The sequence below is a fragment of the Tyto alba genome, unplaced genomic scaffold (genome assembly GCF_018691265.1).
Source record: "Tyto alba isolate M040663 unplaced genomic scaffold, T.alba_DEE_v4.0 Super-Scaffold_13, whole genome shotgun sequence".
NCBI lineage: Eukaryota > Metazoa > Chordata > Aves > Strigiformes > Tytonidae > Tyto > Tyto alba.
In genome coordinates, this window is record NW_024881275.1 from 1,270,200 (window position 1) to 1,284,313 (window position 14,114).

The window sequence follows — 14,114 nt, forward strand, 5'->3', positions numbered from 1 at the left end:
TCCTCTTCTAAAATTATTATCCCTTATATGAACAAGACAAGGAAAAATTCGTCAAGCAGTTTATTTTTAATTTAATATATTTAATATGAATGTGCATTTAGTGCATTTTTAAATTTCATCTATATATAAATTCTATTAATTACTAGCTGATTTTTATTTTACGTATTACAGAGCCCTTACCTCATTTCTACTGCTAATCAAACAAATCATTATGAAGGCCTTTGCACTGAGAGAAAAGAGACTATAAAATAAGCACAAAATTGCATACCTCTCTTAAATAACCGGCGCAGAACAAAATGCATGAAATTCCTCATAAAATTAGTACCACAAAGCAACGTGAAAGGCAGTACTGTACGTGCAGCACAGCTCAGCTACGATTTCAGTAGTGCACTCATTTGTACCGATGTCCTTTTATCTCACGGGGCTCTAATGCTGAGAGATGGGTTGGACCAGCAGCAGAGCCAAGGTCTCAGCTTTTCCATCCCACCCCCATGCCACAACGCTCCCGGGGGGGGGCTCCTGGCCACCCTGGAGTAACGAGGGTGGGGATTTTGGGCTCATTCAGCTGTTTTTCCACCTTGTTTCTCAAGAAGCAGCAGAGCGCAGTCTGGGGCGCAGGAGAAAAGGCCGTGGGCGAAGGGCGGGCGACCCGACGCGGAGGCGAGCAGAAAATATTTGACGAGTTTAACTCCAGGCATGTTCCTTGCTAAAAACCAATAACAAATGTTTTGCAGCGCATCCACAATAATGATTCGTCCGTGTTGCCTAATTGCTTCTGTCGTGAATTAAATAATCCTGGTGCTCTTGTTAGCAATTTCTTGATAACATCTGTTGAACAGGAGGTTTCTAAGAAATGATAACAATCTAAGGAGTTCAGCAAACGGCTTTCTCAGCCCTCTACTGTGCTCAGAGCTGTCTCCTGAATTTTTATTTAAACCAGGCTGAAACATGAGCTGTCTCTTCCCATACCAAATAAAACCCTGACAAGCTGGGATGCCTTGCAGAGCTGAGTTTAGAGTCGCTGAGTTTACTGAGTTTAGTGAGCAACATCAAGCATCATTGGGAAGACCATTTAACAGCAGGGAAAACTATCATCAGCAAGAACTTTCTGGGAAAATGGCTCAGACTGGGAGAGATACTCTGCTGTCAAGTTGAAAGCTGTGTTCCAGGGGCAGTGGGCAGCTGCTTGGTGGGGTTTGAACATGGGCGTCAGGCTGGGAGGATTAGATTTCTCCTTCTTGGTATCATTCTTGGTTCATCCATTAGCTTGCTTACTCCAGCTTCCCTAGGTTTTAAAACTGGCTGGACTTTTAAGCCTGGCTGGGCTTCCCACATATAACATGTTTCATCAAGCCATCTTGCAGTGGCTAAACACAGGAGACAACCTTCAGCAGTCGATCTCAACCTATGTTTTGATACAGGATCAAATCTCCAGAACTGAAGCCAAAACATGACATTTTATTGCCTGTCCACAACATATAAAAACATTAATGCTATAATTCCCCTCACTTTTTTATCACCACAGCAAATTGGTGGCACATATGCCTAGAATTATCTCAAAGCAGAGATACCAAACGCATGCAGATCATTTTAAAATAGAAAGTCTTTTGAGAGAACTCAGTCTGCAATGTTGTGCAGAATATGGCTTCAGCTAGTACAAAATTGTGTAACTGCAGGTAGTTTCCAATTTTTCCTTGACCAGTTTCAGTCCCTATTTACAAAGTCAAAGGTAGAAATATAATTAGTACTTGCAAGCACTTTAACTAGCTGGCTCTGTTAGTCTGAGGCTGCACATCTCTGCCTGAGCGTGAGGAGGATGCTGTCTGCAAATGTTTTTAACTCATCTGTTCTAAGAAATCCAACTGCAGGCCTTATTAGCTGTGTCAATTAATTGCATTTGCAAAACATCATCCCGTTGCCTGCCTGCGACCGTCCCAGCGCTGAATGTAAAACACTTACAAAGAGGACTGTCTTCAGCCGTCCACCCCGCCACCTTCCAGGGCTTTCCTCTTTTTTTTTTGAGGAGAGATGCTTTGGAGTCAGAGTCTTCCTTATTCTGGCTGTGGGCACGCTCAGAAGATACAGGTGTGCTCAGCGACCTTTGAAAAGCCTCTCAAAATGCAGCTGGAAGTAGGGATCGCCGATCAGGCCGGGAAAAGGAGAGGCTCAGAGGAGTTCTGTGGTTTTCTGCATGTAGTGTCTGGACGCGGGCACTCCCGTGCGCAGACCCCCAGGAGATGTCTGTGCCTTGGCCCTGGGGGTGCCAGCTCCTCTGTGCCTCTGCCTGCTGCTGCCCGGGGCACAGAGCCCATCCTCACCCCCACACCGAAGGCTGGGACTCCAGTGATGTGTTCGACAGTTTTGGGTGAGTTTCAGTCCACCCACAAGATGTTTTGGACATTTTTGAGAGCAGGACAGTGTCTGTGTCGACCTGGACTTTCGCTCCTATGACTTCATGAGCACCTCCAGACCCAGCATGTTGGTGGAACCGGGGCTGGTTTCCCAGGGAAAAGTCTGATTTCAGGTCCAGGAGGAATGACCTTTGCTTTTGTCCAGCTGAATCCTCCCCACGTGGAGGATGCTGGTGGTGATGGCCACGCGGTGAGGAAGAGGTGCAGCTTTCCAGGGTGTGTACCTGTTGTGCAAACAAGCAGCGAGGTCCTCGTTTCCCAGGGCTGCCAACCCCACAGACGCGTTCGTCTTCAAAGAGCGTCAGCGAAAGATTTCATTAGATAGCACAAACATCGCAAAATGTGTTGGCTGACATCAGACGAGGCACATCAAAGAGCAGAATATTCAGATTGGTAAAGCTGGCAAATAATCATGGTTTAAAATCACTTGTACCAGGAAGAAATTCTGTTCTTAGTCATTCAGAAACAACTGTCTCAAAACCAGTATGTTTGCACCAGTGTTGTCAGAAACAACACTTCTGTCCCATAAACATCTACAGTGACTCCAATACTGTAAAAACTTATACAGGTGTTTAATAAGACTTAGACTGGGTAGTAAACATTTTCCTAACATTGCTAATGAGAAATCTGAGTAAATAAACATAACACACTTCTGTCTGTCTGTACAGCATTGTTTGCACTGCGTTGTGAACTACAAATGCATAAATTAAGCTTGATAATGCACATAGTTATGCTTCTGTATGAAAAACAATGGTAAAGGGTTTCTGGAATTCAAACGTCTGAGCTGGTGCTGCATATGTAAAACCTGCTGAGGCAACAGCAGTTTTATGTATCAGTTTCTTAATTTAAAAAAAGTTTTTAAAAGTGTAGAGAATGACACAGCTGCAGACTGGGGTTTCCTGTGCAAATACCACCCTAGTGCCAGAACAGCCCCAAATTGTCCCCTTCCACAGGAGCAGCCGAAAGCCTCAGGAAAGCTACAAAGCATGTCTGCTTTACCCTGAAACTGAGAGTCTCCTCTCCATTTATCTTTTAAAACTTCAACTAACCCTCATGGCAGCCGGCCGGAGCTCCAGAAGCCATTGCCAAGGCAGCAAAGGTCATGCCCAAACCGCACCAAACTCTGCTCTCCCCCCACCCCCCCCCCACCCCACCCCAGCCAGCAGCCCCACTTGGCAGGTTTGCTGGGCGGGCCAGAAAACCAGCAAGCAAACCGCAGGCACGCCAGCTGCTAACCTCCCCAAAATCCTGTGTCCCCCGTGAGCAGGCAAAACGCTTTAAAGGAAAAGTGAGGTTCGGAAGGTGCACAGAACTTGCCTCCTTAGCATGTTGCAGCAGAAGCAGGCGGGCAGAGGGGCCACCGGGTCCCCGGCCGATGGGGACTGATGCTGGCAGGAGGTTTGTGTTTGCTCTTGTCTCCGGGAAACCCCAGTGCCTGCTCCGAGGAGGAAGTGTGCTGAGGATTTGTAGCTGCCTGTCTCTTGCCCAACCCTTCTAAATTGCCCTGCGTGAGTCCAGATCTCTCGTCTTCAACCAGGAAAGGGTGGTGGGGCTGAGGAGCCTGGCAGGAGAGGAGCCATGGGGGGGGCTGGGGGTGAGGGACCCTCCCCAGCAGCACCACACTGACGGCTCCATGGTGGGGGCTTGGCCCCATCTCTGGAGGCGTGTGGGTCCCTCCACCTCCAGCTGAGAAGACCCTTTCATCTCCATGTTCAACATCTACATGGCAAAGCTTCGGCGCAGTGGGCTGCCCTTCAAGTGAAATATATGTTCACAGGTAAATAAATTACAGGTGATCCAGGGAGCACGTTGGCACGTTTGCGGATGATTTCCCCAAGACAAGTTTCCCAAGACCTCACAAGAACCCCTCCTGAAGACTGCTGTCCTTGCTGTTCACCAGGTAGTTGCTGTGTCAAAGCTTCGTCCAAGGGCTTGAGAGGGGATTTGGCAGAAACACCCGAGGCCGATTCTTCATTTCCAAGCGGTCTGGAGAAATGTAAAGCCATAGCCGGTATACGTGAGATGGATGTCCAAGAAATGTTAAATGCTGCTGTTTCCACGTGAGGTCTTGCACGGGGGGCAGCTGGTGGTAAAGGGGCGGCCGCAGGGCTGCACGTAGATGGTGCATGTCACCATCAGCATCTCGGGGTACAGAGAGGGGTCAGCCCCGGACAGATCACAGCGTAAGTGATCAGAGGATCGCGTTGAACCGCCTCCTCCCTGTCAGCGAAATCTTGCGGTGTCTTGTGTTACACAGCGTGGACCCGCAGGGGACACCACAGAGCTGATCACGTCAAGATGTGAAATGTGCAACAGCAGTCCCTTCCCTTTTGTTGATGCTTCTGCGGCTGGAAAACAACTGTGATTTTCTACAAGCACGTGTCAAAAGCAAGAGATGAATACGTAAGAAAGCTAAGAGTCCTTTCGGGCAATACCGCTGAATGCAGGCGATATTTTAGCTTGGGAAGGCGGCCCCCAAATCAGTTTAAATCCTCCCCGTGGCACTGTTGAGGCAAAGTGGTTCATGGTGGCAGCCGAAATGCTCTGGAGCCCTTCTCGGTGCTGCTCCAGGGAAAGCCACCCGCGGAGACACCCCAGCTCAGCATTTGGAAGTTCAGCAGCGCTGAATTCTGGAAGAGGTGAGAGTTCTGCCTCGTAGCACCCATTTTGGGAAGGATGGTGTGGAAATCAGCCTCCGGGCTGAGGTAAAATCTGCCTTGTGACACTGCCGGGGGTGACGCACCCCCTGGGCAGCATCACGGAGCTTGTCTCTTCTCCAAGGACAGACGGCATTTTGCCGTTAATTTGGATAGAGCAGAGTCAAATCCAAAATACAGTGCTTCAAAATTATCTCTCTGACTGCTTCAAATTTATCCCTGCGCCCTATCTGATCCCCAGGGACCTCCTTTCCTCTCTCCAAAATACAACCTTTTAGGGTGACCAGAAGAGGAACTCCATATGTACTTCATCAGTTGCTGAGGGAAAGGAACATCCTAGAAGCAAAGATATTGCCTAATTTACCAACCAAACTGAAGGGTAGTTATTATTAGAAACTCAGATCCATTGAGAACTTGCAAGGAGAAGCTTGCAAGGAAAGCTTGTGAATAGAAAGTAAGATTTTAAAAGTTAATTCATCACCAATATAAAAAAATAAAAAGATATGTTTAAATAAGGAGTTAAAACTATTTATGTACGTTTTCCAAGTCTTATTTCAAGACTCTTTGTGCACCTCTGCAGCTAACAGAAGGTTTAACCTACTTCTCAGACAGAAGGTTGGTATATAGAGATATATATACCTCTTCCTTATATATAAAAATATTCTTTTATGCTTCTTTTATGTACATATATACTTCTTTCTCAGTAACAACACCCTGCAGAGGCATAACAGGCAATGGTCAGTAGTGGGATGATAAGGTTGAGACAAGGAAAGCCCTGAGAGAAATCATCTCAAAAATAAAGAGTTAGAGTAGTTTTTCATGGGAAGCCAGATGTTCACACTTAATTTATTTATTTGCCTCTTGCAAAAGGAGAAAGTGGTTTTGTTTTGTTTTTGATTTTTTTTTGTTCCAGTTTCTCTAACCATGGAATAAATCTGAGCTGTGTTCTCAACCCCGACAACTATATTTTGGTGGCAAACAGAACCCAGTAAAAGTGCTGAACAGAGAACCTGAAATCTAGTCAAAAGCCAATATTTTGCTTATTAAGGAGAATCCATAGAGAAGATAGAGTAACTGAAAATTGTTATTAAATGTGGCAATAGCTATTGTATTCTGATTTTTTAGCAGAGAATAACCTTGAGAATTACAAGGTGAACCACACGCATTTGAGCTTTCCAGAATATGTCCTCAACTTGTTGTTCTCCTAATGGATCATACGGGTTTTGGACAACATTTGCAACAAAACCGAGAGAAGTGATGATCAGGAAATCCTGACTGACTGAGCATAAGAAATGCTTGAGTCAAATAATTATCATAATAAAGTATCTTATTTACAGAGCTGGTCTCTCTTTCATGACAAAAATTTTTATTGCTCGAATCCAGTGGTGGAAATTCTTTTTCCAAAAAAAAAGAATTAAGAAAAAATTAATCACACTCAGATATTAAACTGGAAACCCTGAAGTTACATTAGAAAATCTGTGTTTTCAAATAAGAAGGATTATCTCTCTTAATTTACTTCTAAACAGCTGTATTGAGAGTTTAAAGATATTGGGTTTGTCTCTTATTAATATACATTGTTACTGATATATTGTCTTTTTAAAAAGAGGAAATATCAAGACTTGTTCAGCATTTGAGAAGGGGCTTTATTTCTTTTGTAGCCTCTCCCAAAAGGAGCAGGAATGTACTTTTAACAAATATTCCTGTGGACTTACTGTGCATTGGAAAATATTTCCAATGCAATATTTTATTTGCACTGGAAAATAATCCAATGCTGTAACTTCACCTGCCAACATCTGGATGTCAGGGTAAGTATTACTGAAATCAGATAGAGCAGTCTATCCTAAAGCAGGTAGGATAGAAGATAACGGGGCAGAGTCCCTGTTTTCTTAAGTCAGTGACCGAAACCCCTGTTTTTCAGACATGGGGTTGGCGGCGCGGCACCCAAGCCGCTGGGCTGGGTGGGCAGGTCCCCGCGCTCCCCAGGGAGCAGCCGCTTTCCCTGACCCCTAACAGACATAACGAGAGGTGCCCAGCTGAGGAGAATCACGGACTCCGGCAACTCTATAGGAGTCAGAAATCGAAAGTCCCTTTACTGCCGATACAAGTGCGTTTATAACTCCTCCGATCAGCTGATCGCCCGCAAACAGAAGGCTGGGTTGGTTACACGCTTTCTCCACGCCTAAAGCTAACGTTTGAGTGGTCACTCCCCCCAGTCCATAATACACCCATATAACGAACATAAGTTCATTACTGCTGTCCTAAAGCCTGTTGGTTAATTAAATCTTACAAGCACAAACACAATGTTCTATACACTTTTAGCTCAAGGCGGAAAACTTTCCACTGTTTAAGAAACAGCCAAATGCTTTCCTTTAACTGTCGCCTGGCAAGTTTTCTTCAGACAAAGCTCAGCATCCTTATCATGGTTTTCTACATTCCTGTTTGCTGCTCCCAAGGCTTCTAGCCAACAAAGGTCAAGATGTTCTCATCATTCCCCAGATGCACAGCACTCGCAGTTCCTCCTCCCCTTTTCGCATCCTCTCTGCGATGCAGCCAAAGTCTTGCTTTTGTCTGACGTGGCCATTGTCCTCCAAAAACGACCCCACACCCAGCGAGTGCCAGCACCTCCGGGGCTGGTGCAGCGAAGCGGGTTGTGCCGCCGTCCTCCACCGGCACCTTCAAAGTCTTCTGAAGTCCTTGGCCAAACCCTTCGGGGAGCCGGTGGGCAACCCCATGTTTCTGAAGGCAGCCCCTGCACGGGCAGGTTGGATTCCCTCAGCGTGAAAATGACGCAGATTTGGTCTAGATCTTGGCTTAAATGGAGGCAGGAAGGATTCTTGTGGAAGAGCTGCTTGGCTTTTCCCATGCCTGGTTTTCACTGGTGGTGCGCTTCTATCAGGAAGGTGGGCTGCTCAGAAATCAGGTTTCTTGGAAGTTTTCTCAGTTGTTTCATTGTGTTCTGTGTAGACGGTGCTGTCTACTCTTGTGCGCGGCATCCTGTACTTCTACCTTTGTTTCTACTCTTTCCAGTTCTTTGGACTTCCTTTGGTATTGTATTCCTCAATAATTTTACCTATGCAGATTATTGCAATTCTTTCATTGTAGATAGCCCAATAAGCCACAAATGCAGTAAGAGCAAAAATAAAAATATGAATTTTTGATATGTGTTTCAGTAGTGAGCCATATAAATTTATCAGATAAACTCTTTCCATGTTCTTTTAAGACAGTTCTCAGTTACAAAGTTGGAGGATTTGAGAAGCAAAATGGGGTGTGGGCTCCCATTTGTGTAAAGCAAAATCCAAAGTTCAGAAAAGCATGCTGTGATTAAACCACTTAGATACAGTATGGCTAGCTCAGAGGCGGACCCCAGTTTTGTGTGTGAAACTGGAGAACATCATGCAAAGGAAAAACCCACAAAAGGGAATGAAACCTGGTGGCTGTCTCCATCCCAGGATGGTCTCAGGAGGAGGAAAGAGGGAGAGGTGAGGTGCTGTCGGAGGGCAGAGGTTTCGGGTGGGCAGCCTGGAGTGGCTGGGCACCCACGTGGGCACCATCAGCTCCTCCAGCCCCAGGATGCCCAAATCCAGCAGAGTCCACCAGCACCACCACTGGGATCAGGATAGGGACCCTGGAGAAACCCTCGGGGGGAAGGATCAGAGAGAATCGCTCGTATGGGAATCACCAACTTGCAGCTGTAATCACAAGAGCTTGGGGCGTGAGCTAAAAACATTACAGACACTTTTTTTTTTTTTTTTTTTTTTTTTTTTTTCTGGTATCAGATGGATTACTTGCATCTGAATAGCACCAGGCTTTCAGCTGCTCCAAAGGAAAAGATTGTATTTGGCTTCATCTGGGAGCAGGCCATTAGTGCAGACCTGCTCTGTGAACTTGGACTTGATGGTTGGGGGTTTTCTTTCACAATCCAAACGCAATTAAAATTATAGCTGCTCTTAGTTCAATGTAAACTTCAGCAATTCTAGCTTCTGTAAGCAAGAGTCGTGACATTCTCTTATAATTGAACATGTCAAACTACGAAAATATACGTAGCAAGAATACAAAAAAGGAGAGTGTCAGTGGAAGCAAAGATGATACCACAGCAGATTGTATGTGTGTGTGCACAAATTCAAACAGTGTAAAATACAAAATTTTGGAGTGTTAAGTACTTGACAACCTAGGTCACTTTATGTTAAAACATCTGGAAGACAAATGTAGCATGGTAATACCACTATTCCCATGCATCAGACTACTAGGTCTAGTGTGGTGTGCTGTTTTACTGTTTTTTATTTGCTGAATGACTGGACAGTTATTCCAATTAGATTTCATGTCTTCCTATCTGAAGCGTATTAGCTCCACATAAGTAGGAAATGTTGTTTCAATTTTCTTAGCTGGACATAAGATCGTAATATTTTCAGCGATGAGCACAACAGACATATTTGTTAAATTCAGTGAACCAAATCAAATACACTAGCATACATAACACAGCAAAATAATCAAATAAATAGCACCATAAAAGAATCTAGCAAGAATATAACTGTTCTATCCCATGATTAAATTAAGTGGAGACTTACATTGCACATGAAATGTAGTAAAACCCAAGTATAGCTATACACATGATATCATAATGAGCAATTCAAATTCTGCTAATGCTTTTTTCTTTTTTTTTTTCTTTTTTTTTTTTTTATTTTTAGTTAGGAATAAGATACACTTTGTAAACAGATTAAGGAACTTGACTTCATACCTTTTTATTGTTACCTGACTCTTCTGAAGGGGATACTTTGCCTGCGGTCAGTTACATGTTGCTGCTGGAGAAAGATCGTTGTATATTTACATTAACACAGAACTTCCCTGGGACTGTGCTCTTTTGCAGATATCACTAATACAGTTTACCCTGTTTCTCTAGGTATGTTTATCCTCCTCTTAACTTTCTATCACCATGAAAGTCTTGTAAATTCTCCTTGAAAGTAAGAAACATGAACAAGAATTATTTCTTGATAGAATGAGAGGGTGGCAAATTTTAAAATTTTTGTGTAAGCATGAAGTTGCTAAGTAATTAAGCCTCTACCTATTTTTAGTATTTTTATGCTAATAACAGGATATTTATTAGAAGACATAATATTGAGTAATAGCGATAACAATTTTAGGGATTGATCTATAAAAATAACAGATATTTAGGGGCATGTGTCAGGCTGTTCAAGCACCCGCAGTCTTTTATTACCCTCTGATCAATAGCACTGAGTCTGCAGTAGATGGCCAAGAAAATAATTTCTGCACTTTGTGTTCTCAGAAGGAAAATCCTCTCTGAGCATCATCCAAGACAAAGAGATTGGGAAATAATTTTATTTTGTAGAAAGAAAAATAAATGTGCTCTCAATTATTATTTCTTCATTCACTTTAACTTAGATTCTTTCTAAGTGTGCTCTTTCAGCAGCATAGACTGCTGTTTCTGGTTTTATTATCAAAATGAGTGCACTTTATGAGCTTCATGTATCTCTGAAAAAAAAAAATGGTTATGAAACCTGTTTAATATTAGCAGCTCTAATGTAGATGAAATAGTAAAAAATGTGGCTGCCAACCTCAGTCAATCCTAAAAGGAGAAAACTATTGTAGCCATTACTGGTATTGCAAACAGGTAGCAGGGAGGGCATGTTTGGTACAATGCTGTAAAAAACCTCACAGTTGGCTAATCCCCGTATTATCAGCAAGAGTGCTCTGTCATGAATATATGAGCTCTGCATCTGAGATGTAATAAAGGTCTAATTTCATATTAGTGACATAGTAATGTTGTTAAATAGACTGCTTTAAATATAAGAAGTATTTTAATATGCTGGTTTATAGTTGCTAGTCCTGTATAACTGATCCCACAGCATATTTTTATCAGTAATTTATTAGTCTCTGAATGAGTACTGATATTAACACTGGACATATAAACACATAACTTTAAATTTTGGCCATGTAACTACGACACGTAAGGGGAAAGGCCGAGCAGCTCTAAAACCGGCCACCCTTCCCATAATCTCTGCTCTCGTTCAAAATCATATATTGTTCCAGTTGATGCTTAGGAGTGGAAAATGCTATATACAACGAAGCTCAGCGCAGTGAGTTTAAATTGATTTCAAAAAAACAATTTATTCATCACCCTTCTGATCCTTGCTGGTCCTTGTGGCATGGGAGCAGGCGGGTCGTCACCGGCTGCTGCAGGTAACGAGCGGCTCCGGCTTCGAAACCCAGTCCTGCGTGTGTGAGGACATCTCTGTGCTATAACTCAAATATTCTGCTGCTTACTTAGGCAGCTGAATTTTTTGTTAACCCTAATATTTATTGTAAGAATGATGCTGCAATTATTTTATAAATTGCAGCACTTGCAGTGCCTGAGGCGGGGTCAGTTTTGGTGTGATCTCTGCTGTTGGACAACACTTGTATTTCAGTATCGTTTTTTTGAGTGATTCAGTGAAAGCATGAGGCAGCCTGTATAAACTGTAGTGCAAAATGACCCTCTTGATAGCCACGGAGAAGAACAATTAATGTAATTTAAAGCTTGGAGTAAAACAAGTATGAAATCATCTCCACAGAGAGAGTGGACATGAGTCACGTTCCTCTGAACGTCATGAGACTCACAAAAAAAATGTTGACAGGAATGAGCCCTTTTCGGTTAGTGCAGAAAGCAGGAGCTGGTTCAGAGAAAAGTACCTTGTAATGTATTTGAAGGAAGCAATTTGGCTTACAGTTGATGGTAGAAATTAAATATATTTGGTTCAAATATTTTCAGTCAAAAAATATAGAACATTTTGTTGCCAATGGAGTAAACCAAATTTGATGGAAACTGGCACAGAGTCCAGGATGAAAAAAAGCGCAAAGAAAGATAAACATAGGGGAGCCTGGGAGCATTGCCTAGACACCACCGACACGAAAGTAGTGAAAGCTGCCAAAGAAAAGGGGAGCTTGCCCATTGCCATCATGCTAGATGAAAGTAGAAGAAAGAAGACCTCTCAAATCCTGTCCCTGTTCCAGAAAAAATAAAGTACCAGACTTACATATGGGTATCCAAAACATTAACCTTCCTCACAGCTCAAAAAGAGGAGACACCTCTGAGTGTATTGATTTCACGTTGTTCTTCCATTTATAGTTCAGTGTTTTTTGGCTGAACATAGTGATGCTTAGCAAGAATTATGCAATCCAGAGGAGGAAAATGCTGTGATGAAAATCATATAGAGTCTTGCTGCACTTCTAAATACTGCTTCAGAAGATTCTGTCTTTTCAGTTGATTTTTGCTGAAATTGATGAAACATGCTGTGAATGTAAATTAATACTTTTCTTGTACAAAAAAGCATACCAAAGTATATATGATATACAGTGTAATGAAGATAATGTTATTTAGCTCTTCTTATGACATGATATTTTTATTACACTGCTTGGAGCATCTAAGTCCCTGTCGACAACAGATCACTGGCTTATGAAAATCAGAAGGATGTAGGTATTATGGATTTAATTCAGATGGAGGTGTTTATTACTAATCCACTCTGATGTTTTGCTAAACATTACTAAGTAAACATCTCAACAACACGTTTCCCCGGAGATCTAGGATATTTAATCTACTCACCACGCGTCAAACAACTTTTCAGTGAAACTGTCGTTCCAAAAGAAATTGATGGTTCATTCCTCCAGACTTGTGGAGGCCACTGATCCGGTGTCCCTTCCAGAAGGCCACGTAGGACACAACCAGACGCTGCCAGTAGCCTCCTCTGGCGTTCAGGAAGAACCGACATATTCCCATTCCCATCCCCAAACAGTGCTAGGCTGCTGGGGTAACCTTGACTCCTGGTGCAAAGTACAATGCAGAGGGCTATATTATTTTTTCCTACCTAACAGTGACTTTCCAACGCTGTGATAACAGTAAACATGGAGATCTACTTTAAAAAAATATTTGAACATTGAAGCATTCCAGGCACAAAATGACTCAAACTCTTTTACTGTCTTGACACCTCTTTATCCTTTGATCAATATTCTATTTAGGAAACCTGTAAAGGCCTGCATTTGTCTTCTTAATGGCTTCTTTATGCTGTCCCAAACCACTTAGTACCAGGAGGTGGCCCACACATTTATGTAGATATTGGATATGGTTATCTTCCTATACATAACGTGACAGTGAGCAGCGTCGTACATACTCACTAAAGAAAATAGGTCCTGCTTTAAAATGTCTATTTTTTCAGATTAATTCAGATGAATGCTTGAAGATGCCTAGGAAGGTTTCATCAGCTGCAGCAAGAGAAGAGGCACAGGAAAACTCACTAGAAATTCCTCCAGAACGTTGCTACTTTTATTGTTCCCCCAGCTTGGCTTAACCCCGAAGTGCAGGCTGACCTGAATTCGGCGAAGAGAAATGTCATTTTGACTTAGTCCGAACAGGCATCATCCCGCCTGCTGCCCGCACACGGGCAGTCTGGAGGCCTCGGTGGACGGCGGGTTATGTAGGTCTCTGCAAGGGAGCGGCATTTGTACGCGATCCCCTGTGAATTCTAATTACAGGAGCTGCGGAGCGGCGGTAATGATGGATGTGGGCAGCAGGCTTTCTCAGCATGTGACAGCCCGCTTTTATTAAATAAGCAAAGCCCGCAGCCTGGCCCACGCACATCACTGCTGATCTCAGCCCCGGGTCGCGGGGCTGTTTCAGGTGGGAAAGACGTGGACGCGGGTTCCTGTTGCAGAATTACTGTTGTAGCAGTGAATTTATTAGTCTCCCCTTGCAGTATTATGTACTCACATTATATTTCTGATAAAAATGTAGTCCTTTTCCCAAGAGACACAGCCATCAAGTTTTGGACAAAATAATTGTTGGCAGTATTTTGCAATTACTCATTGTTTTCCACCTGACTGTGAAAGACTGAATTAATTAAGCCTCTCAACATCCCTATGAAGTAAGTGTTATATTAATTAAAACATGCGTGACCCCGGAAAGGCTACAACACATCTAAGAACTCATATTGTAACAGGACAAAACGCAGGTCAGCTTTCTGTACGTTAATGAAACCAAAATGAGAAATGGATCTGCACA

The 14,114-nt window shown here is 43.2% G+C and overlaps 1 protein-coding gene across 1 annotated transcript in view; it reads right to left on the reverse strand.

Annotated features, from left to right (window-relative positions):
* Window positions 1–4,506, reverse strand: part of FAM81B (family with sequence similarity 81 member B) — a 34,576-nt gene extending 30,070 nt beyond the window's left edge. The window contains exon 1 of the mRNA XM_032993085.2: window positions 3,729–4,506. Within this exon, the coding sequence (XP_032848976.2) occupies window positions 3,729–3,739 (11 nt within the window). The 5' untranslated portion in view covers window positions 3,740–4,506. The remainder of the gene's footprint in view (window positions 1–3,728) is intronic.
* Between the last annotated feature and the right edge of the window lie 9,608 nt (window positions 4,507–14,114).